At 42.4% G+C, this 27,646-nt stretch overlaps 1 protein-coding gene across 4 annotated transcripts in view; it reads right to left on the minus strand.

Moving 5' to 3' along the window:
• Window positions 1–11,568: 11,568 nt before the first annotated feature.
• OCA2 (OCA2 melanosomal transmembrane protein) overlaps window positions 11,569–27,646 on the minus strand; it is a 276,122-nt gene continuing 260,044 nt past the window's right edge. For all 4 annotated transcript variants that reach the window (XM_032638526.1, XM_032638523.1, XM_032638525.1 and 1 more), the window contains exons 23-24: window positions 13,104–13,197; window positions 11,569–12,134 (exon numbers count right to left, since the gene is read on the minus strand). In XM_032638526.1, coding sequence (XP_032494417.1) covers window positions 12,050–12,134; window positions 13,104–13,197 — 179 coding nt within the window. In that variant the 3' untranslated portion in view covers window positions 11,569–12,049. The remainder of the gene's footprint in view (window positions 12,135–13,103; window positions 13,198–27,646) is intronic.

Below are 27,646 nucleotides of genomic sequence, written 5' to 3' on the forward strand. Positions count from 1 at the left end.
TTTTTGTTTTAGGTTCTACTAATTAAGCCAAGGCTGTAGTCTCAGGCAATGTGGGCTGTGTTTGCATCTCAAGGACACATTAAGAGTTGTAACTTCAAGCTTTATCCTAGGAATGCTTTTGTTCTCTCAAGGTTAGAATTTTGAAAAAAAAAATATCAAACCAAGTTTCTCTAACTGCATATGCCAAAAGAACCAGTTCTGGAATGTCAAGAGAGTTTCATCTTGGTATCTTTCTCCAGAGTCTAAAGAATATTGTGGCCATGTGGTGTTATTTTTTAAAAAAATCATCTTTTGTCTTTTCATGGGAGCATAGCTTAAGATTTCCTAATTTCATAAAATACACCCTAGGGGACTACAAGATGGAATAGAGCCCTGAATTCCCATTTTGTCAAAATACAAAGTACTTACAAACACACACACACACACACAAACACACACACACACCCTTAAGCAGCAGTAACAGCCACACAGTTAAGATCAAACAATTCCAATCCCCCTCACAAATGGAGGCCTCAAGACAAACCAGACTGGCCTGATTCCCAGAAGAGGATCAAATCTGAATCAGCTCAATTCTCAAAGAAGAATGAGCCCAGACGGAGGTGGAGGGGGGAATTCCTAGCTTCTGTACCCCAGAGCAATCTACCCGAAAAAAAAACCAAAGGCTTGCTGAGGTGGCTGGCGCCTATTGGGAATAGTCCCTCTAAGTTCTCCATGGTAAAGTGGGGCCCTGGAAGCTACTAGGGACTCAAGAAAGAACTGCCCTCTGGTCAGGGTCAGTTTGCCCTTGGCACGGACTCCTGGCTGGCTCACCAGAAATTGTTGTCAAACCCAAGTTCATGTGCTTGATTCACTGTGAAGCCAAACAAACTGAAACATTGGAGTATGGAGCAGAGAAAGGTTTATTGATGGAGATGGCACCAACCAAGAAGATGGAAGACTTAGGTTTGTCTCAGATCCATCTTGCTGGCTGGCTGTGGCTGATCTATTGTTTAAATTGTTACCAGTTCTCCTGGCCCAACTGCTGTTCTTTGTTACTATGTGTTCACATTCTTCCAATCATTAACTCTTGATCCAGCCTTTTGAGACTCAGGGGAGGCCTGGGAGACTAAAGCAAAAGCTTTTTACTTCGGAAGATGGAGACATTGGGGCTTGAATATGGTTTCATTAAGGGGAAGTGACTTTGCAGTAGAAAAAAGGGTTAGTGCAATAGTAGGAGCACTTTGTCAAATCTCAAGACTCTCAAAGGTCAGTCAAAAGAGGATTTTCTGTCACAAGGAGGGATGAACAAGGCTAGAAAGAATAGGGTCAGGGAGAGGGGTGAGTGGTGGCATAATCCCATAGTTAAGCAGGAAATATTCCCAGGTGGGTGTTAAGGAGGGCTGTTTTGTGTTGCAGTGCTCATGGTGGGCCCATAATGAGGGGTCTTGGAGGAAGACATTTTGTCTGGATTGGTGAATGAATACAATTAGTTCAGTTGATCATTTATGAGGCAAAAAATGGGAATTTGGAAGGTCTATGTCTGACGTTATTCTAGATAAACAATGGGAGCATCCACGAGTCTTGTCTAAGTCACATGGGGCAGGGTGGGGGGGGTTCAGGAAGTCATTTCTAGGAACATAAAGGAAGTTTATTAACTTCCACTGTTTCCAGGAGCACTGACTCAGGGAACGTTTAACATCGTCACTATGAATTTCTTCAAATTACTTTTATTCAAACTTCTTACACAAATTGTTTTGAATAGCATATTGTTCATTATTGTTACATGATATACATTTATCATCATGTGGAACAGTTCAGAGCCACATAAGCAGCATCTGGACCAAGCTACATTTTCCAAGGGACTGGACATCCAGCAATGATTTAAACTTGTTTTTATTGACCATTTCTTTTGCCAAAAATAATGATTTTAATAAATACACACTGAAGACTTATCTGAGTTGCCTGTGTACAATAAATTCTGCAATGATATATTAATCCACAAACATTTATTTTTTTTCTTTTTTGAGGTCAGGCCACATGCAAGGGCCTCTGAGTAGTCTGGTTGTATTAAAGAGCTTGCCAACACTTAGTAGCAGCCTCAGGGAGAGATTGAGTAGGGAGAAAGTGATGAAATATGGGTTTCTTTGTGAAAGCTCCTGGAGGGCAGGGGCTGACTGTCTCCTGTTTCTTCTGTACACACCTCATGGAGCTGTGTATTAGATTAGGCACTTAATTAGAAAGCTTGTTTTTAATTCATCCACAGCACAAAATGTCCTCAAAATTGACCTTCCAAAAGAATTCATTTTGCCACCTCTTAGTTCTGTTTCTTCCAATTGGCAGGAAGAAATCAATACTGCACACACACCCAGTCTTGATGGGCTACAAGTGGTGTGCAAGGTGAGGATTGTGCTGTTGGTTGCTGCAGAGACTAACGAGGAATTAACATTCTGCCACACTCTTGAGAAAGGGGCAGGGGCAGAATTTATTCCAGTTGACTTCAGGCCACCTTGAAAAATATCAGCTATAATCCAATAAAATAACTTGCTTATCAATCATATCTGTTCCCTGTTTCCTGAGCACCAGAGCAGAGAGCTTTTGAAGGACTTAGTTGAAGTTTCAGCTCCTGTCCTCCTCTGTCCTTCCACAAAGCTAATTTCAGAGCAGGAGCAATGGGTCTAGGACAAATCCATATATGTCACAAATGCTCTGCCTTTGTGTCAGGTCTAAAAGCACTGCAGGGTCTAGGGGCCTATGAATTGGTGAGTTCAGCAACTAAAAGACTGCTGTTCATAGGCAAAGACCAGGAGTTCTATCACCATACAGACAATGGGTTTCAATCGAAAGCCCTTGTTCTTCAGGCCCACTTTATGTCCTGATAGTGCCTGGTAAATGAATTCCATTGACCAGAGCAGGGGAAGGAGGCTTCTTCCATTTAGTCTTGGTAGGACTCCTTCCCAACACCAGCACCCCTCTCCCCCTCTAGACCTATCAGCCTCTCTTTCTACAGCCAGCCCACTGATGCTGCCTTTCCTCCTGCACACTGATGAGGTCTCTGTTTTTATCTTTTACCAGCTTCTTCCCCTTTCACAAATGCTTCCCTGGAAACATTTCCTCCATGAAAGTTTTCATTGATTTCCTACCACTGTAGGAACCATAAAAGACCTTTTCACTGAAGGTCAGTGAAAAGCCAGTCCCCCTGCAGCTGGCTGAGCCCATTCACAACACAACGTCTGTGCCTTATTTTAGTGTCCCTTAGTACTAAAGAAAAGCTGGTGTAATGAGAGAAAAAAAATAAAAACAGTGATTAAAATCTAGTGTTCTAGCCCTCTTCCCACCTCACCCTGGGCATCTGAGACTATTTGCATCTCTGAGAGAGGAACTACCAGGGAGGGAGAAGGTGGTCTTTTCATAAGTTTACATAAATAAGGTGTAAAAAAAAGAGCAACATTTAAAGGAAGTAAAGGCAGGATTGTGGGAATTTTACATTGAAAATGGAAGACTGTCAGGGGCTAGAAGATGAATCCAGGGAGGTTGGAGGTGGGTGGGGAAGGAATGGGCTGAGGGCAGGGCATTTGGGAGCCTGAGAGGAAGACAGAGCTCAAGAGCCAGCCAGTGATAAAGACAGGGAGAAGGATGGAGATAAAAGGATTTGCTTCTTACAAGTTCTGCTGTGGATTTTGCACTGGTTCTTTTTTTCTCTTAAGAGGCTGGTTGGGGAAGCAATTATCATGGGACATGTCGCCCCTCCCTGGGATTGCACCTCCAGTGCCCTAGGCTGGGAACATTGTCCTGACCCTAAGGGCTTCTTCCTCAGTAGAAGAAAGCTTTCTCTGTTCTGGGGTGCATTTTGTGTGGATGAAGTTTGCGGTGAACTTCCTTGCTCTGCTTAAGCATGTGTGTCATAACACACCTGGCCAGCCTGTTAGTTTATCTGCCCCTGTGGGAAGGGGACAGGGTATTTGTCTGCAGCAGGAGAGGGTATCATTCAGTCTGTCTCCCATCGTTGCTATCTGGAGAGACCCGCTGGCATGGGAGACTATTTCACACCACAGACCAGACCTAGATCTTGCTGAGTCTCTTCTCCATGAGTAAAGTGTTGTTCCAACCAGTGTTTTGCTTGTTGAGCTCTATTTAGCAACTCCAACCCCACAGGAAAGGCAGTGGATGTGGCCTGAAGTGGGGAGATCACTACTGGTGGTGGGCAGCCTTGTACTCCTCACCTCCACGAAATGGGACCCTTGCCAGGGCTCGGTCTCTGGAGCTTCCTGGGGGACAATGCAGGTAAAGATTTATATCTTGTATTCAGATATTTATATTTATATTGAGATATTCTCAGCTGCAAGATGTGTTTTACTTGAACGTTTTTCTATTTAAAACAGGGTGACCTGAGGCCCTGTGGTTATACAACTGAAATTGCCAAGGGCAAACACAGACCCTCCAACTTCTTGTTCTTCATCTCATGATTGGTTAGCAAAGATTAAAGCTGTTTCTCATGACTGATCAGCTAAAGTGATAACTGAGACTTCCACTTTCATCAAAAAAGTCCAATTGCAAATCACTCCATCTGCAGCTTGTTTACTCCTCACTAAAAATAGCAAGTCCACCATTCTGAGGCACGCTGATCTGTGGATCTGGGACGGTCTCCCAATTGCAATAGCCTAAATAAAATCAGTCTCCCTACTTGCCCAACTTTTGTCTTTGACACAGAGAAGGAGATAGCATCATGTTTCTAGGACAGCTGGGATGTGACCTTCTCCCTTCAACATTCCACTCATTCATCTAGCTTTATCTTCCGATGAACCAATATCTGAAGTCCTCCCCTTGGCCTACAATCCTGCAGCATCAGACCCAGTGTTCCTCTTCCCGTAGCTCACTCTACTGTGACAAGAACACACCTACATACCCTTGCCTGGGGCCCACTTCCTGAGCACTCGGTTGCTCCTTCCTTCTCCAGACATCTCCACATCTGATCCCTCACTTTGTTTCTGCCCAGATGTCCCCTCCCCAACCAACCTATCTAGAATTGTTGACTGCATTTTTCTTACCACCACTGCTTGCACATATTTATTTAATCTGTTCTCTGCCTCCCTTGAAGATAAACACCTTTAGGGCAGGTGCCTAAAAAATTGTCCAGCACAAAGAACAGACTCAGTAAGCACCTGTCCCTCACCTGCAGAGAGGAGGACCCCCCAGTGCAGCTAATGCACCAGCACAGGTAAGGAATGGTGTTGACAATGACATAGGGTCAAGACCATGTAATGACATGGGACATTTTGATTTTATAAAGTAGAGCAAAACCATCAAATCTGTGCTTATATTTACCTCTAATGGTGGTGCGGGGGGATATTATTGGGAAGATAGAGAGTAGTCTTGGGTTATATGCAGTATTTTTTTCAAGTAAACTGGGTAGGGCATACATGGATATTTGTTATATTTTCCAGTTTTTCTATGCCTGAATTATTTATAGTAATAAAAAGAGTAAATTGGAAAACAGAAGATGTAAATGACACAGAGAAAAGCTGTTTCAAAAAGTTTTAGGAATAGGGTAGTGGCTAGAGGAAGATGATGAGTTTTAAGATGGGATTAAATGGAAGTTCCATAAAATTAAAGTCTTTTATTTGTTTGTTTTTACTTTCCCACTTTTAAAACCTAGAAACTTTGCCTACAACATAAAAAAAATTAAATAAATATCTTTAAATGAATGAATGAGTAAATGAATGGGTGAGTGAACAAATGCAGCCTATCAAATCATGTCTATTTGTGTGTGCAAGTGGTGTGGTAGATGCAAAGGAGAGCAGTTTCTTATTAGAAAAAGTGAAGCTTATGAGAAAATGAGGGATCAAGATTAAGAGCATACATGGGGGCCTTTGACAAAGCCAGAGGTACTGAGTTTATTCTGTAAGACAGAAACTTGGATCTGGCTGCAGAGAAATTTGCAAAATTACTGATGACAATGTTCTTCTTTGAAGGTTTCCGTGTACTCAGTGAAGTAAAATTGGAAGTGGGGGTTGATAAATTGTGAGGACTTAGAGGAGAGGAGGCCTGGAATCTTCCCAGAGCAAAGGAACGTGAACTTCCTAGGTGAGCTGTAGCTCTTCCCTCTGACTCAGAGGCTGATCCGTCCTTTCTCCATCCTGCTTCCATCCCAGAAGCTGGCTGACACAGGCAACATGAATGGTTTCCTACAACATGAATTCTGGTTGGGTTCGGCCAATGGAGATTGCTGTCAGGAGCTAGAAGAAAAGGAGATTGATATTGTATTTCTTTTCCTCTTTCCCACAGACTGGCAGGCTGGCTGCAGCACTTGGCCACAGGTTGTCTAGAGACCCTCTCCACATAGCTTTAGGGGTGATAATACTGTTTCATTTTTACTAACTCTAGGCACTTCATTCCCCTTTGTAGTTTCTTAATACTGACTGTGCCCATACTTTGCAAAGTCCATCTTCATCAAACTCTTCTCATATTTTGCAGTTTGATTGTTCTCTCTGTTCCCTGTCTAATCCATAACCTAAATGGCCCCAGGAAATAAACTCCCATATGAGAACTGGAATTGTTTTCCTCACATCTCTGAGGGAGGCAGGGATAACTTCCATTCCAGGTGGGGGAATAGAACTAAGACCACTCATGTCTGCAGCAGCATCACTCCTTGAAGGTCATCAGGAGGGCAAGACATTGGACCCCCAGTGGTCATTGTGTCTGGGATATGCTGGCTTCTCCTGACAGCTTGGGAGACCATAAACAAGACACAGGAGAGGAACTGAAAGACATGGGTATTTGTTCAACTGAGAATGTGAGTGGTTGATCAGAAAGCTTTGAAGGCAGCTTGGAAGGAGCCAGCAGATTTGGGTGAGGCCCAGGCCCAGAAGCTGACTGTGAGGATTGGCATGGATGCTGGTGGGGAAGAAGTAGGAAACTGATGGTGGGCCATAGATATGTGATTAGACTCAGACCCAGCTGAGAACTCTGAACCAAAAAATCCTGCCTGGGCCTCCCTCAGGAGTATGCAGGAGAGCTGCCTTCTCATGTAACAACAATTTTGTGGCTGTACTTGGGTCAGTTACCTCCCAAGATGATATGAATTTGCCTCAAGACTCATCCCTAATACCCCTCATTTCTCCAGGGATCTGCGCTGGATAGAGAAGTATAAAGTCTACTTCAAGAAAAACTATCTTGCCTGTTGAAAAAGTTACCACTCTGTGTAGGGAGAACATAGGGGATTGGAGTCTACAGATACCACAACAAGCAGGATGAAATATATGGCTACACCAAGCCAAACCTTGAGTCTTTGCACTCACCTGGAATTTGAGATTCCATGTGATGGCTTGAGCACTTGGAAGAGGTGTTAATTCTAGGTACAGCTGGTTAGTTCTTGGCATATAGGAATCCAATGGCTCAGAATGATTGTGTGTGACCTACCCCATTGCCCCATGCATTCTCTGCAAGAGAATCCAGAGGCCACCTCCTTCATGGAGGCATCAGGAAGTGCAGGGTGTGGAGGAGGGCACAGTGTCCTTGGAAACACTTGTGATGGCTGTCCTATGGAGACTGTTGATGAGAGTAGGGAACACAGTAATAGAATTGAGTTCTCTTTTCCCAATGGTAATAATAGGATCCCGAGGCAGGAGAGGCCAGAGAAGCAGTTCATTGTCACAGTCAAGGTGGGCACATTGACCACAGTGAGTTTCAGAGACCTAAGCCAAAAGGCAAGTTGATTGTAGACCTCATAGTAGTGAATTATATGGGCAGCTTCACATATAAAACTAGAAGGAATCTGGATCTGATAAGATGTATCAAGGGTCTTAAGAAGGATTAACAACCTCAGCCACTTCCCAGACCTAAATGTGTTCTTTGAAGGGAGGCCACATCTCTTTGAGAAAGAATCTTGCAACATATCTGAGGACACACTTATTCTCTCCCCTCACACCGTCTTCAGAGGCAGGTGCAGTGAAACAGCACAAGCCATATGCGGCCATTTAACAGGAAACTTGTACATTGGTGAAAAGAAATTTTCTTTTCTGGTGTTAAGTTTCTGCAATTCTCGGTGACCCAAAAATACCCTATGGTTAACTTAGAAGCTCATGTAATAGCTGATCCTGTGGAACAGTGGACCCATCCTGGGGTTATTTCCCCAGCCCCAGAATGAGTCCTGGGATAGATAATATATTGAATAATGTCAGAATCTCCAAGTTTATTCTCTATTCTATTAAGAAGGTTCCCATTCCATACCAAGATAGTAAAACAAAAACAATATCCTAATGGAAATTTTAGGGGCTAGAGCTAGTTGGTGATTTAAAATTACCCTGCAAAGTGAGAGACAGATTGTTGCACTAATCACACACACACGAAAAAACGGTACTATTCTTGGTGGTCCACTTTCAATCTTGCAGGCAACATATAACACATTGAAGAAGCTACTCCAAGCCATTACCAGGTGACCTCCTGAAGCTGCAAGGTTTGAGGGACACTGAAGCAAGTAAAGGCCCTTCAGCAGGCCCAGGCGGTTGTGCATGTTGCCCTGCCACTTGGACCTTCTGTAACATCATAGCACATTGAAGAAGTCCTCAGTGTCTGTGGCAGACCTCAATGGGAAAACCACAGTGCAGACCATGAACGGTTGGATAAAGTCCATGTCCTCTCATTCTACTAGTCTCCATTTTAAAAGCAGCTCTTGGCTCCCACTGGGCCCTCTTACAAATTGAGGACCCTATTGTGGGATACAGTGTCATCAGGCAAGTTTAACTGCATGTCGTAAACCAAGTGTCATCTAACCAACTGATCCATAAAGTTAGATGTGTGCACTGGTCTTGTGTTATGTGGGCTTGAGCCCAAGCAGGTCTGGAAGGCACACATAAATTACAGGAGGAAGTGGTTCCAATTCCTATAGTAGCTCTGTCTGCTGCTTTGTTACCTGTTCCTCCACGCTTGCCTACACATGACCTTACCTGGGGTGCATGGCCTTTATTTTCATGTACCTGTCAAATCTGTGTAGCTACTAACACAACTCAGGAACGACAGGATTTTCATGTGCAGCAGAAGAGCAAACAGACTCTTCACCTTGAATTCAGACTGTAAAAGTGTGTCCTCACAGTCCCTGTGAACTTTGGGGGTTTACGCATGAGGTGCCAGAACAATGCCTAACTGTGGTAGTTCAATATTCACAGCAAAGTTATCATTTGTTCCTTCAGTGTTGTCTTTTTCTATCATCATGAAATAGGATTTAGTAAGCACTGGATTGTTTACCTACTAATTCTGGAGACAGTATCAGGAGAGAGAATTGACAAACTTGACAGAAAATCTGATGGCACTTTCATTGTTTCCTTTATTACAGATATGAACTTTTTTCATCTGCTGAAAATGGTAGACAGAGCTGAGTATCTTCCATCTGCCCATCAGATCCACTCTCCTTCTATTGTCCGGCTCAGTGTCCACAGGAGCTTACCTACATGGACAACATCAACATTTCCTCTCACCCTTGGCTTCTGGCTGGCTTCAGACAATGGGAAGGACAGGGAAAATCAGAGGGAGGAAAAGGAGAGAAGTCAGACAATTCTCACAGCCCCTTCCCTGCAAAGTGATTCTTGATGACTGCAACTCTCCACAGAAGCTCCTGTCATGGATCCCTTTCCATACTGCTCCCTGCATCTGCGGGTCCTGGTGACCCTCACCCTCAGAGGCCTACAAGTGCCTCCTCTGACTAGTTCCAAGGACTGCACCATCCCTGAATAAATTCCCTGTAAGCTACCCTAATCGAACAGCCATCTGTTCAGCCAGGGCTCTGACTGCTGCACTAGGGAAATGTAATAAATGAGCCAGGCAGCCTTGAGTGCTTTTTTGATGTTTGTAATCTTTATTTTAAAGTAAAATAAGTCATCCTAGTCAAATGATTTACCTCAGTAACATTTAGGTGTTTAGGCACCAGAAAAGGTAGAACAGTGCCAGTTTACCAACAGAGTTTTGAATTTAAGAGCAGAAGTAGAAAATTGAGCTAGGAGGGAACTGGTGTGGGAAGTTAGAGAAAGGGATGAGTTGGAGGTGTCACTGGAGGACTCTGTTGAGGTGATAATCTGGAGGCGATAGCTGGGAGTATTGGAAGTATCAGAGAGAGACATTTGAGATGAAGAATTAAAGGTGCAGTTACTGGTGATCCAGTCAGGGTGTAATGAGGCCTGAGTGTCAAATCTCAGGGAATTCTGAGAAGGTTGAAGGGGTGAGGGAGAGAGGAAGAAATAAGCCAGGAGCCCAGGTATTTAAGAATGAGATGTGATAACTGAGGAGCTGAGATGGGAGGAGGAGAGGTAGAGGTTGTACATCACAGGGGAAGAGATACTGAGGGAGGAGAGAACAGACATGAATTAGGAGCAGCATCTGGGCACAAGGAAGGTGCCAACACCACCTCCAGGCACGGAAACATGTGGGAAAGGAGAAAACAAAGCCTTTTGGTGGAAGGACTCAGGGCATCTAAGCTTCAGTGAGGCAACATGAAAAGGGAGCAGAGCTGGAATGCTGGCAGGGCTCCTTTCCTGGAAAGACTGGGGAGCGAGGGCTTCACTCGAGCAGTGAGTCAGGTGCACATGCAATTTCTGTGACTTCCTCAACCCAGATTTTAAAACAAAAATGGGTTTTTTGGGTCACTTTTGCTGACAAGGAATTCAAAGATAGCTCATGAAACTAAAGGACATATTTTCATAAACTTTCTCCTCACCTTTCTGGTTGTCACTTTACAAATATAGACTCTAAACTACAGAAAGGGTACACCTACCCTGAGGGTTCCAGGGACAGAAATGGGATCTCCTACATTATAGTTCTTGGTGCCCTGAGGATCTTAAACCTTTCAAAATCAGATACTTTATACAACCACTGCTTCTGAGCAGAGTCCCCAGTAAACATCTTCTTTTTCTTCATCTCATCTCAAGGTATCGCACACAGTAGACCGAAACTGAAGAAGAGGTTTTTTGTCTGAAGTATAGCCATGGTGTTGATCAAGCAGAACAGCTGAGACCTCAGCTGGAGCCCAGCTCCCTCTTAATCTTTGCTCTCATTGTCCTTGCTTTATGTTTAATGTTCCACAAAAGAATAGCATTTAGTAAGCGTTGACTGCACCACTGAAATCCAGCAGGTATGTAGAGCTGAATGTACTGACCACACTTTGGGGTAATTGATAGAAATAGCATACACCATTTTCAAAACTGAAGATTATTTTTCCAGGTTGGTAGATATTTAAAATATTATTTTAAAAAAGCACGTACGATTTCTGCAAGTCAAATATCTGGACTTTTAACTGATGACTTAAAAACTCCAGAGGGGGCTTCCCTGGTGGCGCAGTGGTTGAGAGTCTGCCTGCCGATGCAGGGGACACGGGTTCGTGCCCCAGTCCGGGAAGATCCCACATGCCGCGGAGCAGCTGGGCCCGTGATCCATGGTCGCTGAGCCTGCGTGTCCAGAGCCTGTGCTCCGCAATGGGAGAGGCCATGGCAGTGAGAGGCCCGCGTACCACAAAAAAAAAAAAAAAAAAAACTCCAGAGAAAACCATTAATGAATAAAATGCAATTTTATATAATGTAAACTACTAAAAAGCAAGAGACTCACAAATTCTAAGACCCTTTGTCAAGGGACAGTATTTTTTTTAATACATATAATGTTTCCTTACACATTGTATGCCCTTCCCAAGAAAAGTATGCATTAAGAGGGTATACAATTTGAATGCTCATTATTTTAACATGAAAAGTGATTACATGAAGAAAAACTATTGATAGCCTCAGGAGAAGTGATATTTAAAAAACACAAGCCATTTGGAGTGAATTATTGAATTTGTGTCTTTTCCTACAGAGCATAGCTTAGATGTATTTTGAGATATACATATTTTCCTGTGGTAGAATCTTGTGTAAGTTATCTTGTATTTACCACAATTTGCCAGCTTCACCCAAATAAGAGTGTGGATAGCAAAGGTGTCCATTCCAGAGCACCCCCATGGTAAGCACCTTTTCTTCTCCAAAGAGTGGTTTTGGGGTAGTATTCTACTGATGTTGGTGATGGGTCAAGTTTCCTTCAGTCTTCATACATTGTATATCTACTAATTCCATCCTATAACGACATGAGCAACAAGGAGGTAGCACATCCCAACCATGCAGGAGACAACCATCATTGGGAAGCCCAACCTGAAACACAAAGAGAAGTGGATTATGGTGTCTGGTGTCTGCATAGTACTGTGAGATCTGGACTTATTATTATATTATGTTATTGCAAAAGAATGTGGCCTTACAAGCTTTATATGTCCATAAAGGTAACTGTCTTTTATTTCTAGAAATCAAAAGTTGGGTTCAGCCTAGATGATATGGATGTGTGCCTCCATTAGATATCCCCCATTGTATCCCCCAAATGAATGTCAGTTCATTTTGACAGCACCATTTTACAGGCACCACCAATGTCTATTCTGCCCAGTTCCTGCATCTAAAATGCAGTGATGCCATATGAACACAAGCATGTAGGGGCCAGGACCCCAGAGTGGACATGGCTCCCTCAGAGCAGGTCCTCCTTTGCAGGAGCTGGCATCAGATGCTCTCCCCCATCCAGGGCCTCCTCTCTGCACTGTCCTCCTGAGAGGGCCTGCTCCCAGGCTGCCCCCAGTCTGCAATATTCCTGGGTCCCTTCGGTCATGAAATTTTTTGCTGGGCAATCCGGTAGGGGGATGTCAGACTCTCATTATGTACCCTCATCATGGGCAGTCAAGGCACAAATCCCCACTGGAATTTTCAAGGGAACAACAACATAAAATATCAATGTATCTCTAATTATTAAAACATGCTTATATTAGTGCTTAGCAGTATGTGTGGCTGTTTTTTTGTTTTTTGTTTTTTGTTTTTTTTTTTGCGGTACGTGGGCCTCTCACTGTTGTGGCCTCTCCCACTGCAGAGCACAGGCTCCGGATGCACAGGCTCAGTGGCCATGGCTCACCGGCCCAGACACTCCGCGACATGTGGGATCTTCCCGGACCGGGGCATGAACCCGTGTCCCCTGCATCGGCAGGCAGGCTCTCAAACACTGAGCCACCAGGGAAGCCCTGATTTTTTAATAAAGTAAGCTTAGGGACAATATAAACAGAAATTTTAAATGAGTTTTTAAAGTACCTGAAAAATTCCATGAAAGAGAATCCATATCCATGCTGCTCTGCAATTCCTGAACAAACCACATTTGCTGATGCTCCAATCAGTGTCCCGTTACCTAGAATAAAAATTCAAAAAGTAAAATAAAATCTCAGTTTATCTTGGTGGTAGGCTCCTGTTCTCTTTTGTTCTATGATACTTTGATCATCTCACAGGCTTTTGATTGATGATTACTTTACTGTTCACTACCAAAGTGATTGCTGTGCAAATATTTGCAGGAACAAAAAAAAAAACCATGAAGCTAATGGACATATTTTCATAAACTTTCTCCTCACCTTTCTGGTTGTCACTTTACAAATATAGACTCTAAACTATAGAAAGGGTACACCTACCCCGAGGGTTCCAGGGACAGAAATGGGATCTCCTACATTTTAGTTCTTGGTGCCCTGAGGATCTTAAACCTTTCAAAATCAGATACTTTATACAACTACTGCTGGCAAACAGAAAATAAATTCACTGCTTGTAAATATAGTAATTCATTTATGAATAGGGCTACTTCTGTTGGATGTGATAGGGAAGAGGAAAAGTTAAGGACAATTGGCAAATCACTGTGGGACGTGGTGACATATATCTTTCAGAGGAAAATGTAAGTAGGGTCAACATCCACAGGAGAGAACATGTGTCTTCAGAGCAGTAGGATCTCAGATGAGAACCACCATCCTTAGGACTCTAGGTCTGGACACCTACCAGCAAATCCTTTGTGTGGATGGAAAGATGGATGTAAACAACCATGATAATAAAATGCCTCTTTGGTTGGGCCTTTTTGACAGCACACATGATCTGCAGGGAAACTATGTGCATACACGTACACAAGTGCGGCCTCACAGTGAAGGATGTGACTCAAACCCAGCCCCCAACAGAGAGATGGGTTCAGGGAAGGGTAAATTTACTTAGTGAAGCCCATTGGCATCTTTCAATCCCCACCCACAGAGGTCAGTGTTTGGGGATGGGTGCGCGACCCAGGCTCAGCCAAGTTAGTTCAGTTCTGGCATTGTGCATTGCCGAGGACTATGAACTGTGAGACACGAATCTGTAGCTTCCAACAGCCCTCACGGGCCTGAGGGGCTGGTCTTTCTAAGACTGGACAGCAGAGCAGGAGGGCAAGGACCAAGGAAGCTGTGCCCTTCAGTGCTACATTGGTCCAGAACTCCATGCTGGAACACTGAGCACAGAGAGAAGTAAGGAATAAATAACCTCAGAGCCATGTGACCTATGAGGTTTCTCCATGGAGGAGGACCATGGCACCCATTCCGTTACCCATGAAAGGCCTTTGCAGGTGTCGTGTGAGTGCTCAGCTGCACACATGTCCCCTCTCCACTCAGTCCTTACACTCTCCTGAAACACACAGGCATCCAATCCGGTAGGGTTCATGATGTACCAGGCCCACAGGCTGCCAGCGCAAAGCATCGTGAAGAGCCTCATATCGCTCTCCCTGCCTTTACTCCATGTAAAAGTTTGACTAGCGGGGTTTTGGTGAAAACTTCTGAAATAGCACGACACATCCATTTACATGATTTCTCTAAGGATTAAATATATTTGACATGTCAATAATATGACTTTAGATGTTAAGAGCTCAATAAAAACCTCCAGCGTCTCCCCAGAGTGCCGAGCCCACCAAGCCCAAGCCCCAACCTGCTTGTGGTCACTGTGTTTCTGATGCCCCATTTTGTGACAGTCCCCCTATTCCTCAGTGTAGTTCAAAGTGTATGGACCCATCCAGAGTTTTAGGAAGGGGGCAATGGAGGTGGGAGGGCAGGAGGGACAAGCCCATCACCAAGGAGAGAGGGACAGCTGCCCCATAGCAGGGGAGGGTGTGACAGGCCAACACCCAAGCTGCCTGCACAGGACAGACTTTAGAGTGGCCACAGCCAGCTAGGGAACAGAGACTCAGTCTTACAGCTCCAAGGAACTGGATTTGCCAACAACCTGAGTGAGGTTGGAAGCAGACCCATCCTCAGAGCCACCAGAAGGGAGCACATCCTGCAGACACCTTGATCATGGCCTTGTGAGACTCTAAGCAGGGACCCAACTGAGCCATCCTTACCGAGAAGGCAAGAACTTGTAAGATAAAAAATCCCCAAAGTTTGTCTATTTGTTATGGCAAGAACTGAGTCTGGATTTCCATCTCAATTCTGAAATCTGCCTCTGCTCCCACTTTCCCCCCACCCCAGACTTCAATTAGCTTCTTCCCAACTGACCAACCCTAAGCAGGCTCACCCTCTAACCCCAGTAAGCCACTCCCCATGGAAATCAGCTCACATCCTCCAGGGGCTCACAGGGAGCCTGTTAGTGGAGAGAAAAGGCGTGACACCACGTGGGAGATGTGCAGTGGGCATGATATCAGAGAGGCAGAGAGAAAACGCTCAGGGGGCTGAGCATTGAGGTCCCCGTGTCCCCATGAAGAAACTGAGGCGCAGAGAGGCAACATGCTGACTTGTTGGTGCTAGGAAGTGGGTGGGCCCAAGACTCGAACCAGGCATTCTGACTCCAGAGGAAGATCAAAGAGGGTAGGACTCAGGCTGCATGATGTAAGCCTGAGGCCTTTCTGTAGACAGCCATGCAGAGCATTTGAAGGGTTCCAAGCAGGTGGCAATGTACAAATTTTATGGCAGCACTGGTCCCAGCTAGGTGCTGATATACCAATGTGCCCATCCAGTCACCCTGCCAACAAGCTGACTCTTGTTCTGGGGAGATTCCACACAGAGTCATCTTGCCTGGGTATTATTTCACAGGGTCTGACAAGTCTGCTACCACAGGGAAGCCAATGTTCCTCAGAGGGCCCTGCCTGCAGGCCTCTATCACAGAGCACACACATCAGTAGCTGGGCAGCATCTGCTCTGCCACCACAAACACTGCTACTCCAGGACTTAACATGGAGACTTCTGCTTCTGGACAAAACAGAACTTCACACATGATTCAGGGTCACATTCAGGAACCTGGGTGACTCTAAAAATAACAGGCAACACTTTCCTTCTCTTGTGTTGGGGATTAATGGTTGAAAAAATACTCCCTTTGCTCCCAATCAAGATGGCAGAGTCGGAGGATGTGGAACTCACCTTCCCCCACAAACACATCAAAAATACATCTACATGTATAACAAATTTCACAGAAAACCAACTGAAAGCTGACAGAAATCTCTTATACAACCAAAGCAGCAAGAAAGATTCACATGTAACTGAGCAGGATAGAAAAAGAAAAAGGCATCATGAAGGGACTGGTCCCACTGGGCGAGAGTTGTGAAAAAGGAAAGGCCACACAGGTGATCCCTCTCCCTGGGAACCCCCTGCTTCTTTGCAGAGGTCTGCCAGGACAGATAGATGGACTGGAGGGGGCTGAACTCTACTCGCAAGGAGAGCGTGTGCACTGGCTTGCTAGTAATCAGAGTGGAGAGACTGGTGCTGACACCTGCTACATCGTGACACTTCCCACCCCAAAACATGAACTGAGCAGGGATGATACAATGCACAGTGGCTAGGCTCTGAAACTTGGGCTTCAACAGAGGGACCTTGGGAGAGGATTTGGTCTAGCTCTAGAGGCCCTGGAGTGTAGTCTGGGCCAAAACTCAGAGCCCATCATTAGCACACACAGAGCTGGGTACAGGTTGGCCAAAGGAGCCCAATTATCAGCACATGCAGGTCAGGGTGCAGGTCCCCCTAGGAACACCATTGTCAACATGCTCATACCAGGGCATGGCTCTGGTGGTGGCAGGCTTTGTGAGCTTGGCCACAGCACTGGTAGTTCCAGGTGCAGGTCTGGCAGCAGTGGACCTTGTTGGCGCATATACCAGGTGGTGGGTGGTACCACACAGTCACACATGTTCAGTGGACAGCCCCTGTGGAGGATTACACAGGGGGTCCTTTCCTGGTGGGAGCACTCCAGTTCTGCCCACCTTTCACAATGCAGGTGGGAGATAGATCTGTGACAGACAGGCCCTGGGAGAGCCCTACCATAGAGGCAGCCTAGGTCCCAGGGGCAGCACAACCACCTCAATTCCAGTAGTCACAACACCCTGGTCACCAGTGACAGCCTAGCACTAGGTCTGGGATGAACACAACAGAGAAAGGGATGCAACTTTGCAGTGCTTCTGGGCAGAACTGTAGATGGCTGTATGGGTGGCACTTAGGCCTGCTGTGACCACACAGGCCTCACTTCCTTCAGTGCTCACCTCCTTGTGGGTACAGCACACACTTAAGGGCAATAGAGCCTTATAGAATGCTACACTCAGAGTTTCTACTCCAACAACTGGAAAACAGATCCTGCCCTGACAGGGTTGTGACAGCCACGAGAAGGCCCCACCGAACATCCAGTGCAGGCTCTGGGCATCACTACACCAATCACACCCCTTATCAAGTGGATAAGGGCCAGCAGACTCTGAGGAAAGACATGGAAGGCATCCATAGCAAAAACAGGCCTCACACCAAAAAACTGGACTCAGTCTACAGAGGGATGTTCCTTCATTAAAAAAAGCCCATCAAGACCAGAGTATACAATTGTTTCTCCTAAATTCATAGAAAAAAAGAAATTTAACTAAGATGAAAAAGCAGAGAAACTACTGCCAATTGAAAGAACAAAAGGGAATTCCCTGGCAGTCCAGTGGTTAGGACTATGTGCTTTCACTGTTGAGGGCCTGAGTTTCATCCCTGGTCGGGGAACTAAGGTCCCACAAGCCGCATGGTGTGGCCAAGAAAATAAACAAACAAACAAATAAATAAATAAAAGAACAAGAGAAATCCCCTGAAAGAATAAACAATGAAACAGACCTCTCCATTCTCCTAGAACCTAAGTTCAAAAAGGAGGTAATAAAAATGCTAAAAGACTTAAGAAAGATTATCGATAGAAATGCAGATCAGTGCAACAAGGAAATGGAAACTATAAAGATGAAACATTCAAATAAGACAACACAATTGCCAAGATAAAAGTCAATCTAGAAGCAATGAAGAGCAGACTAAATAATGCAGAAGAACAAATAAGTGATCCAGAAGACAGAATAATGGCAATCGCCCAATCAGAACAGCAGACAGAAAGATAAATTAAAATAAGAAAGCAACATACAAGATCTAGAACTAAAGAACAAAAAAACAGAGATGAACAATACAATAACTGAAATGAAAAATACACTAGATGGAATCAATAGCAGAATAACTGAGGCGGAAGAATGGATAAGTGAGCTGGAAGATAGCATGGTGGAAATAACTGCCATGGAGCAGAATAAAGAAAAAAGAATGAAAAGAAATGAGGACAGTCTCAGAGACATTGGACACATCATTAAAAGCATCAACATTCAAATAAGTCCCAGAAGAAGAAGAGAATGAGAAAGGACCTGAGAAAATATTGAAGAGATTATAGTCAAAAAATTCCCTAACCTGGGAAAGGATATAGTCATCCAAGATCAAGAAAGGAAGAGAGTCCTATACAGGATAAAACCAAGGAGGAACATGACAAGACACATATTAATCAAACTAACAGAAACTAAATACAAAGAAAAAATATTAAAAGCCAAAAAGGGGAAACCAAGAGAAATTCAGGAAACACTCCCATTTACCACTGCAACAAAAAGAATAAAATACCTAGGATAATTCTAACTAAGGAGACAAAAGACCTGTATGCAGAAAACTATAAGACACTGATGAAAGAAATTAAAGATGATACAAACAGATAGAGAGATATACCATGTTCTTGGATTGGAAGAATCAACATTGTGAAAATGATTATACTACCCAAAGCAATCTACAGATTCAGTGCAATCCCTATCAAACTACAAATGGCATTTTTCACAGAACTAGAACAAAAAAATTCACAATTTGTTTGGAAACACAAACAAAGCAATCTTCAGAAAGAAAAATGGAGCTGGAGGAATCAGTCTTCTTGACTTCAGACTATTCTACAAAGCTACAGTAACCAAGACACTATGGTACTGGCACAAAAACAGAAATATAGATCAATGAAACAGGATAGAAAGCCCAGAGATAAACCCACGCACATATGGTCACCTTATCTTTGATAAAGGATGCAATAATGTTCAATGTAGAAAAGAGAGCCTCTTAAATAAGTGGTGCTGGGAAAACTGGACAGCTACCTGTAAAAGACTGAAATTAAAACACTCCCTAACACCATACACAAAAATAAACTCAAAATGGATTATAGACCTAAATGTAAAGGCATACACTATAAAACTCTTAGAGGAAAACATAGGCAGAACACTCCAAGACAAATCACAGCAAGATCCTTTTTGACTCACCTCCTAGAGGAATGGAAATAAAAACAAAGATAAACAAATGGGACCTAATAAATCTTAGTAGCTTTTGCACAGCAAAGGAAACCATAAACAAGATGAAGAGACAACCCTCAGAATGGGAGAAAATATTTGCAAATGAAACAACTGACAAAGGATTAATCTCCAAAATGTACAAGTAGCTCATGTAGTTTATTATCAAGAAAACAAACAACCCAATCCAAAAATGGGCAGAAGACCTAAATAGACATTTCTCCAAAGAAGATATACAGATTGCCAACAAACACATGAAAGGATGCCTAACATCACTAATCATTAGAGAAATGCAAATCAAAACTACAATGAGGTATCACCTCACACCAGTCAGAATGGCCATCATCAAAAAATAAATGCTGGAGAGAGTGTGGAGAAAAGGGAACACTCTTGCACTGCTGGTGGGAATGTGAATTGGTACAGCCACTATGGAGAACAGTATGGAGCTTCCTTCAAAAACTACAAATAGAACTACCATACAAGCCAGCAATCCCACTACTGGGCATATACCTTGAGAAAACCATAATTCAAGAAGAGTCATGTATCACAATGTTCACTGCAGCTCTATTTACAATATCCAGGACATAGAAGCAACCTAAGTGTCCATCAACAGATGAATGGATAAAGAAGATGTGGCACATATATACAATGGAATACTACTCAGCCATAAAAAGAAATGAAATTGAGTTATTTGTAGTGAGGTGGATGGACCTAGAGTCTGTCATACAGAGTGAAGTAAGTCAGAAACAGAAAGACAAATACTGTATGCTAACACATATATATGGAATCTAAAGCAAAAAAGAAAATGGTTCTGAAGAAACTAGAGGCAGGACACGAATAACAACGCAGCTGTAGAGAATGGATTTGAGGACACAGGGAGGGGGAAGGGTAAGCTGGGACGAAGTGAGAGAGTGGCATGGTCATATATACACTACCAAATGTAAAATAGATAGCTGGTGGGAAGCAGCCACAGAGCACAGGGAGATCAGCTCTGTGCTTTTATCAACCTAGAGGGGTGGGATAAGGAGGGTGTGAGGGATATGCAAGTGAGAGGAGATATGTGGATATATGTATATGTACAGCTGATTCACTTTGTTATACAGCAGAAACTAACAAACCATTGTAAAGCAATTACACTACAATAAAGATGTTAAAGGAAAAAAAAAGCCAATCCCAAAAGTTACACCCTGTAAGATTCCATTTATATAATATACTTGAAATGACAAAGTTGTAGAAATGTAGAATAGGTAAGTGGTTGCCAAGGGTTAAGTAGGGGGTGGGGATGGAAGGAGGTGGGTGTGGCTATAAAAGGGCAATGTGAGGGATTTTTTAGTGATGAAAATGTTTTCTGTCTTGACTGCTTCAATGTCAATATCCTGACTGTGATATTGTAGTATAGTTTCACAATATATTACCATTGAGGGAAACTGGATAAATGGTACATAGGATCTCTTCATGTTATTCCTTACAACTGCATGTGAATATACAACTATCTCAAAGTAAAAGCTTAATTAAAGTAATAAAACAGGGAAACCAGAGGGGAAAATGTTCTCATGACTAAATCCATAATTACTAAACTAAATAAATGTATATAGATAGACAGGTTGACTGAAAAATAAAGTTGAGGAAACATCCCCAAGTCTGGAGGCAAAAGTCAAAGAAGAAAATGCAGAGGAAAAGTAATATACACAAGTTCAATATGGGAAACCCCAAATTCAACTACTAGAAAAATCTCAGAAAGGACAGAATGAAATGGAAGGGAGGAATTTATCAAAGAAATGATAGAACTGGATTCTCCAGAGTAGAAGCAGCACATGAGTAAATACATACCTAATGCCATCTTTATGAAATTTTAGAACCCCAGCGAGCCTTAGAAACTTTCCCAGAGTCATACAACTAGAAAATCCCACAGCTGGGAATCAAATTCCTGCAGTCCAGCTCCAGAGTTTCTCCTCCTTACTCTCTTTACGTTGAAAACAAGTAACTAGAAATACTAGGTTCAACAAAAATGGTATGAAATTTGTCACCAAATTTGAAGTAAATTAAAATGACATGATTTTAAGCAGATGATGAAACATAAGAAAGAAGACTTGATTGGACCTTGATCCTGGTGCACATCTTGGCCCTGCAGTGTGGCATTTACATTGTCAGGGTAGCATAAATGTTGCTGATGGGTTTTCCCAGCTGGAGTGAACCTATGACCAAGCCAGTAGTTTCTGTTGCTTGTAGAACACATTGTGGTTGTTAATTTCCTTGGCAAATCTGAGCTGTTTTATTTTACTTGTTGCCAAATTCACGTATTATTTGGATAAAAACAAACTAAAAATAATTTAAATATCTACTTGTGGGACACAGAAAACAAACAAAAATGGAGAATGTTTTAGGTCCAAGTATGCATGGTGTCCTTGACAAAGTTGTCTAGAGATTGTGGGTAATCCAGGCAGCACACGGCTACATTAAAACCTGTTGCTTCCTTTTGGTCAAGTTCATATCCTGAGTGGCAGGTAATTCTATTAATACTTTCCAAAGGGAATTCCAGTGCATAAAATTAATTTTTATGTTTTCTGTCAAATGAAACATTATCACTGGTCTGAGAGCATGGTTTATTTACCTCAGATTGGATTGGTTGACATAGGACATTAGATTGAAGGTTCTTTATAAACATTTAAAATGGTCATCAAGAGCACGGCAGAGAATAGTTTTGGAAAATGTTCTTGTTCTGCCTCTAGATCCATACATTAGTTTTCATGTAGGATTACCCAGACATGCCAAGACAGGCAGCAGCTCTTTGTGTGCACAGCCCAACTTCTAATTCACACCTCTGTAAATGGAAACTGGCCAGGTGGCCTGAGCCAGAGTAGTGACACCTAGGACTTCTTTCTCCCCACCACATGGAACCCATGCCATGTGGGGAACTATCAAAAGCCTGCTAGCATCTTATTAAACTACTGAAACAACCACTGACATCTGAATGGTACTCTCACATTCATAATCTTAAGTGAACCTCAGGACTATCCTGTGAGATGCCCAGGGAAAGTTGTCATTTAACACAGAGGTAGCTGACTCCCCTATATCTCCTCCCCACCGATGATGGGGCAGGGACAGTCAGATGGATTCCTGCCCCTTGCCAGTGACCAACATGAGTGGGCCAGCCAAAGCTATTTGGTGTCTCTAGACTTGCTCCACCACTGACTGCCTGTCACAGGAGATACTCTTCCTGTTGCTGACACCGTCTTGTTTTGTATCTCCCTTTCCTTATAACCCAAACCATCCTAATCAATATAATAGAAATGTTCAGTGGTTTGCTCATGGTTACAAAGCTTAGCAGATTTGAGATTTTGATCAAGGTCTTCTGAATCCAAATCCAGCATTCTTTCCACTATGACAGCTGACACAATATTTTTCCGATGTTTGTGTAGGACGTGCTGGCTGGCTAGACTTCTTCTCTGTGGCTTCCCTGTACCCCACCTGCTTAGGTAGCTTATCCACTCTGCTTGTCTCATTTGGCTGACCAATAAGCCATGGGGGCAACCTGTTTGTGAGCCTTTTGGCATAGCTTTTGTCCTCGTGATAAAAATGTATTGGTACCAGTTCTCCTCCATGCTTTCTGCTTTGGATGCAGCCATGAAACATCTGTGATGAGAGGGATAGGCCAAGAGAATTGTGGAGACCTGCTTCTAATATTACAAGACATCAAGCTGATGCTTGCCAGCCCTCTGACCCTCAGCTTCTTGTTATATGAGAAGAGATGATTTCCCTGAGTGTGTAAGCCTCTGTTAATCAGGTTTCTGTTACCTGTAGCTGAAAGCATTCTTAAAAGAAACAGAGCTCAGTGAGACTTAGAAAGTTAATGTTCTGCTTCCCATGTTACAAGGCCTTCAGGAAACCAAAAGACCTCATGCAAAGGGATGACTGAAAAGTGGATCTGGGGGAAGGAGGTCAGGCTATGCAGAGAGAGTTTAAGGGGAATAGTAGTCCCCACAGTGCCATCCATTCTACTTTCCTGAAAAAGTGGATAGAAATCAAATGAGCAAAGGCTGAGCAAGGGCCGTACATGAGAGAAGTCAGCTTAGCCTTTGCTCATGTCTCTGCCTCATTCACTCTCCAGGGAAAGAGTTTGAGCCACAAAGCTCCTGACTTTACCTTTTTGTCCCCACACAGCCCTCTCACCTTGCCCAAGTCATCACACAGCCAGGGGGACCAGCTGCTACCCCTTCCCTCACTCTGATCCTTGAAAATCTCCCCATTCATTTCTCTGAATCCAGAAGTGCTCAGGAACAAATTAACCTGCTGAGCCAGTTCACCCTGGCAATGTGAAACATGAAATTGAAAGGGCCTTTCATTTTCTGGCAAGTGGTCCATTGCCAATGAGGAATTCATACCCACTGCAGCATGATGAGATACTATTGGTCTCAGCAATACCTGCCTGCCATTTTAACTGGGAAAAAAGGAGTATTTTTTCTTTTCTTTTCTTTTCTTTTCTTGGTACTCATTATCATTTTTATTATTTTATTTTTAATTTTACTTTTTACTGAAGTATAGTTTATTTACAATACTGTGTTAGTTTCATGTGTATGGCAAAGTGATTTAGTTATATTTTTTCAGATGTTTTTCCATTATAGGTTATTACAGGATATTGAATATTTTTGCCTGTGTTATAAACCCTTGTTGCTTATCTATTTTATGTATAGTAGTTTGTGTCTATTAATCCCATACTCCTAATTTATACTTCCTCCCTTTCCCCTTTAACCATAAGTTTGTTTTCTATGTTTTTTTGTGTGTGAGTCTATTTTTTGTATATACATTCATTTTATATTATTTTCTAGATTCAACATATAAGTGATATCAAATAATATTTGTGTTTCTCTGTCTAACTTAGTATGATATTCTCTAGGTCCATCCATGTTGCTGCAAATGGCAATATTTCATTCTTTTTTAGAGCTGAGTAATATACCATTATATGTATATATATCACATCCATGTCTTGGCTATTATAAATAGTGCTTCTATGAACATTGTGGTGCATGTATCTTTTTGAATTACAGTTTTCATCTTTTCTGGATATATTCTATATATAGATTCTAGGGATGCAATTGCTGTATCATATGGTAGCTTTACTTTTAGTTTTTAAAGGAATATTGATAAAGTTTTCCATATTGACTGCACCAATTTACACTCCCACCAACAGTGTAGGAGGGTTACTTTTCTCCACACCCTTCCCAGCATTTATTATTTGTAGACTTTTTGATGATAGCCATTCTGACTAGTGTGAGGAGATATTTCATTGTGGTTTTGATTTGTATTTCTCTAAAAATTAGCAATATTGAACATCTTTTCATGTGTTCATTGGTCATCTGTATTGGAGACCATGTCTACTTAGGAGAAATGTCTATTTAGGTTTTCAGCCCATTTTTGATTGGGTTGGATTTTTTTTTTGTTTTTTATTTATTTAGGCTGCATCAGGTCTTAGTTGCGGCACGTGGGATCTTTTGCTGTGGCATGCAGGCTCTTTGTTGCGGTGCCTGGGCTTTTCTCTAATTGTGGAGTGCAGGCTTCTCTCTAGTTGTGGCCCACAGGCTCAGTTGCCTCCCAGCATGTGGGATCTTAGTTCCCTGACCAGGGATTGAACCCACATTCCCTGCATTGGAAGGTGGATTCTTAACCACTGGACCACCAGGAAAGTCCCCTTGGTTGTTTTATTGATATTGAGTTCCTTTTTTTTTTTTGCTTATAAATGTACCTTCCTCATTTTATTTTATTTTATTTTTTAACATCCTTATTGGAGTATAAATGCTTTACAATGTTCTGCTGTATAACAAAGTGAATCAACCAGAGGTATGCATGTATCCCCATTTCCTCTTCCTCTTGCCTCTCCCTACTACCCTCGCTATCCCACTCCTCTAGGTGGTCACAAAGCACTGAGCTGATCTCCCTGTGCTACGTGGCTGCTTCCCACTAGCTATCTATTTTATATTTGGTAGTGTATACATGTCAATGCCACTCTCTCACTTTATCCCAGCTTACCCTTCCCCCTCCCTGAGTCCTCAAGTCTATCCTCTATGTCTGTATCATTACTCCTGTCCTGCACCTAGGTTCTTCAGAGCCTTTTTTTTGTTTTAGATTCCATGTATATGTTTTAGCATACGGTATTTGATTTTCTCTATCTGACTTACTTCAATCTGTATGACAGACTCTAGGTCCATCCACCTTACTACAAATAACTCAATTTCTTTTTATGGTTGAGTAATAGTCCATTGTATATATGTACCACATATTCTTTAGTCATTCATCTGTTGATGGACACTTAGGTTGCTTCCATGTCCTGGCTATTGTAAATAGTGCTGCAGTGAACATTGTGGTACATGATTCTTTTTGAATTATGGTTTTCTCAGGGTATATGCCCAGTAGTGGGATTGCTGGGTCATATGGTAGTTCTATTTTTAGTTTTCTAAGGAACCTCCATACTGTTCCCCATAGAGGCTATATCAATTTACTTTCCCACCAACAGTGAAAGAGGGTTCCGTTTTCTCCCACCCTTTCCAGCATTTATGGTTCGTAGATTTTTTTGATGATGGCCATTCTGACTGGTGTGAGGTGATACCTCATTCTAGTTTTGATTTGCATTTCTCTAATGATTAGTGATGTTGAGCATCCTTTCATGTGTTTTTTGGCAACCTGTATATCTTCTTTGGGGAAAAGTCTATCTAGGTCTTCTGCCCATTTTTGGATTGGGTTGTTTGTTTTTTTGATATTGAGCTGCATGAGCTGCTCCTATATTTTGGAGATTAATCCTTGGCCAGTTGCTTCATTTGCAAATATTTTTTTCCCATTCTGAGGCTTGTCTCTTCATCTTATTTATGGTTTCCTTTGCAGTGCAAAAGCCTTTAAGTTTCATTAGGTCCCATTTATTTATTTTTGTTTTTATTTCCATTTCTCTAGGAGGTGGGTCAAAAAGGATCTTGCTGTGATTTATGTAAGAGAGTGTATTGCCTATGTTTTCCTCTAAGAGTTTTATAGTGTCTGCTCTTACATTTAGGTCATTAATCCATTTTGAGTTTATTTTTTTGTATGGTGTTAGGGAGTGTCCTAATTTCATTCTTTTACCTTTGGCTGTCCAGTTTTCCCAGCACCACTTATTGAAGAGGCTGTCTCTTCTCCATTGTATATTCTTGCCTTCTTTATCATAGATAAGGTGACCATATGTGTGTGAGTTTATCTCTGAGCTTTCTATCCTGCTCCATTGATCTATATTTCTGTTTCTGTGCCAGTACCATACTGTCTTGATTACTGTAGCTTTGTAGTATAGTCTGAAGTCAGGGAGCCTAATTCCTCCAGCTCCATTTTTCTTTCTCAAGATTGCTTTGGATATTAGCAGTCTTTTGTGTTTCCATACAAATTGTGAAATTTTCTGTTCTAGTTCTGTGAAAAATGCTCTTGGTAGTTTGATAGGGATTGCATTGAATCTGTAGATTGCTTTGGGTAGTAGAGTCATTTTCACAATGTTGATTCTTCCAATCCAAGAACATGGTATATCTCTCCATCTGTTTGTATTATCTCTCCATCTGTTTGTATCATCTTTAATTTCTTTCATCAGTGTCTTTTAATTTTCTGCACACAGGTCTTTTGTCTCCTTAGGTAGGTTTATTCCTAGATATTTTATTCTTTTTGTTGCAATGGTAAATGGGAGTGTTTCTGTAATTTCTCTTTCAGATTTTTCATCATTAGTGTATAGGAATGCAAGGGATTTCTGTGCATTAATTTTGTATCTTGCTACTTTACCAAATTCATGGATTAGCTCTAGTAGTTTTCTGGTAGCATCTTTAGGATTTTCTATGTATAGTATCATGTCATCTGCAAACAGTGACAATTTTATTTCGTTTCCAACTTGGATTCCTTTTATTTCTTTTTGTTCTCTGATTGCTGTGGCTAAAACTTCCAAAACTATGTTGAATAATAGTGGTGAGAGTGGGCAGCATTGGATTTTTTCCTGCTCTAGGGGGAAATGGTTTCAGTTTTTCACCACTGAGCACAATGTTGGCTATGGGTTTGTCATATATGGCCTTTCTTACGTTGAGGTAAGTTCCCTCTATGCTTATGTTTTGGAGGGTTTTTTTTCTATCATAAATGGGTGCTGAAGTATGTCAAAAGGTTTCTCTGCATCTATTGTGATGATCATATAATTTTTCTCCTTCAATTTGCTAATATGGTGTATTACATTGATTGATTTGCGTATATTGAAGAA

Source organism: Phocoena sinus, chromosome 7, assembly GCF_008692025.1.
Source record: "Phocoena sinus isolate mPhoSin1 chromosome 7, mPhoSin1.pri, whole genome shotgun sequence".
Taxonomy (NCBI): Eukaryota; Metazoa; Chordata; class Mammalia; order Artiodactyla; family Phocoenidae; genus Phocoena; species Phocoena sinus.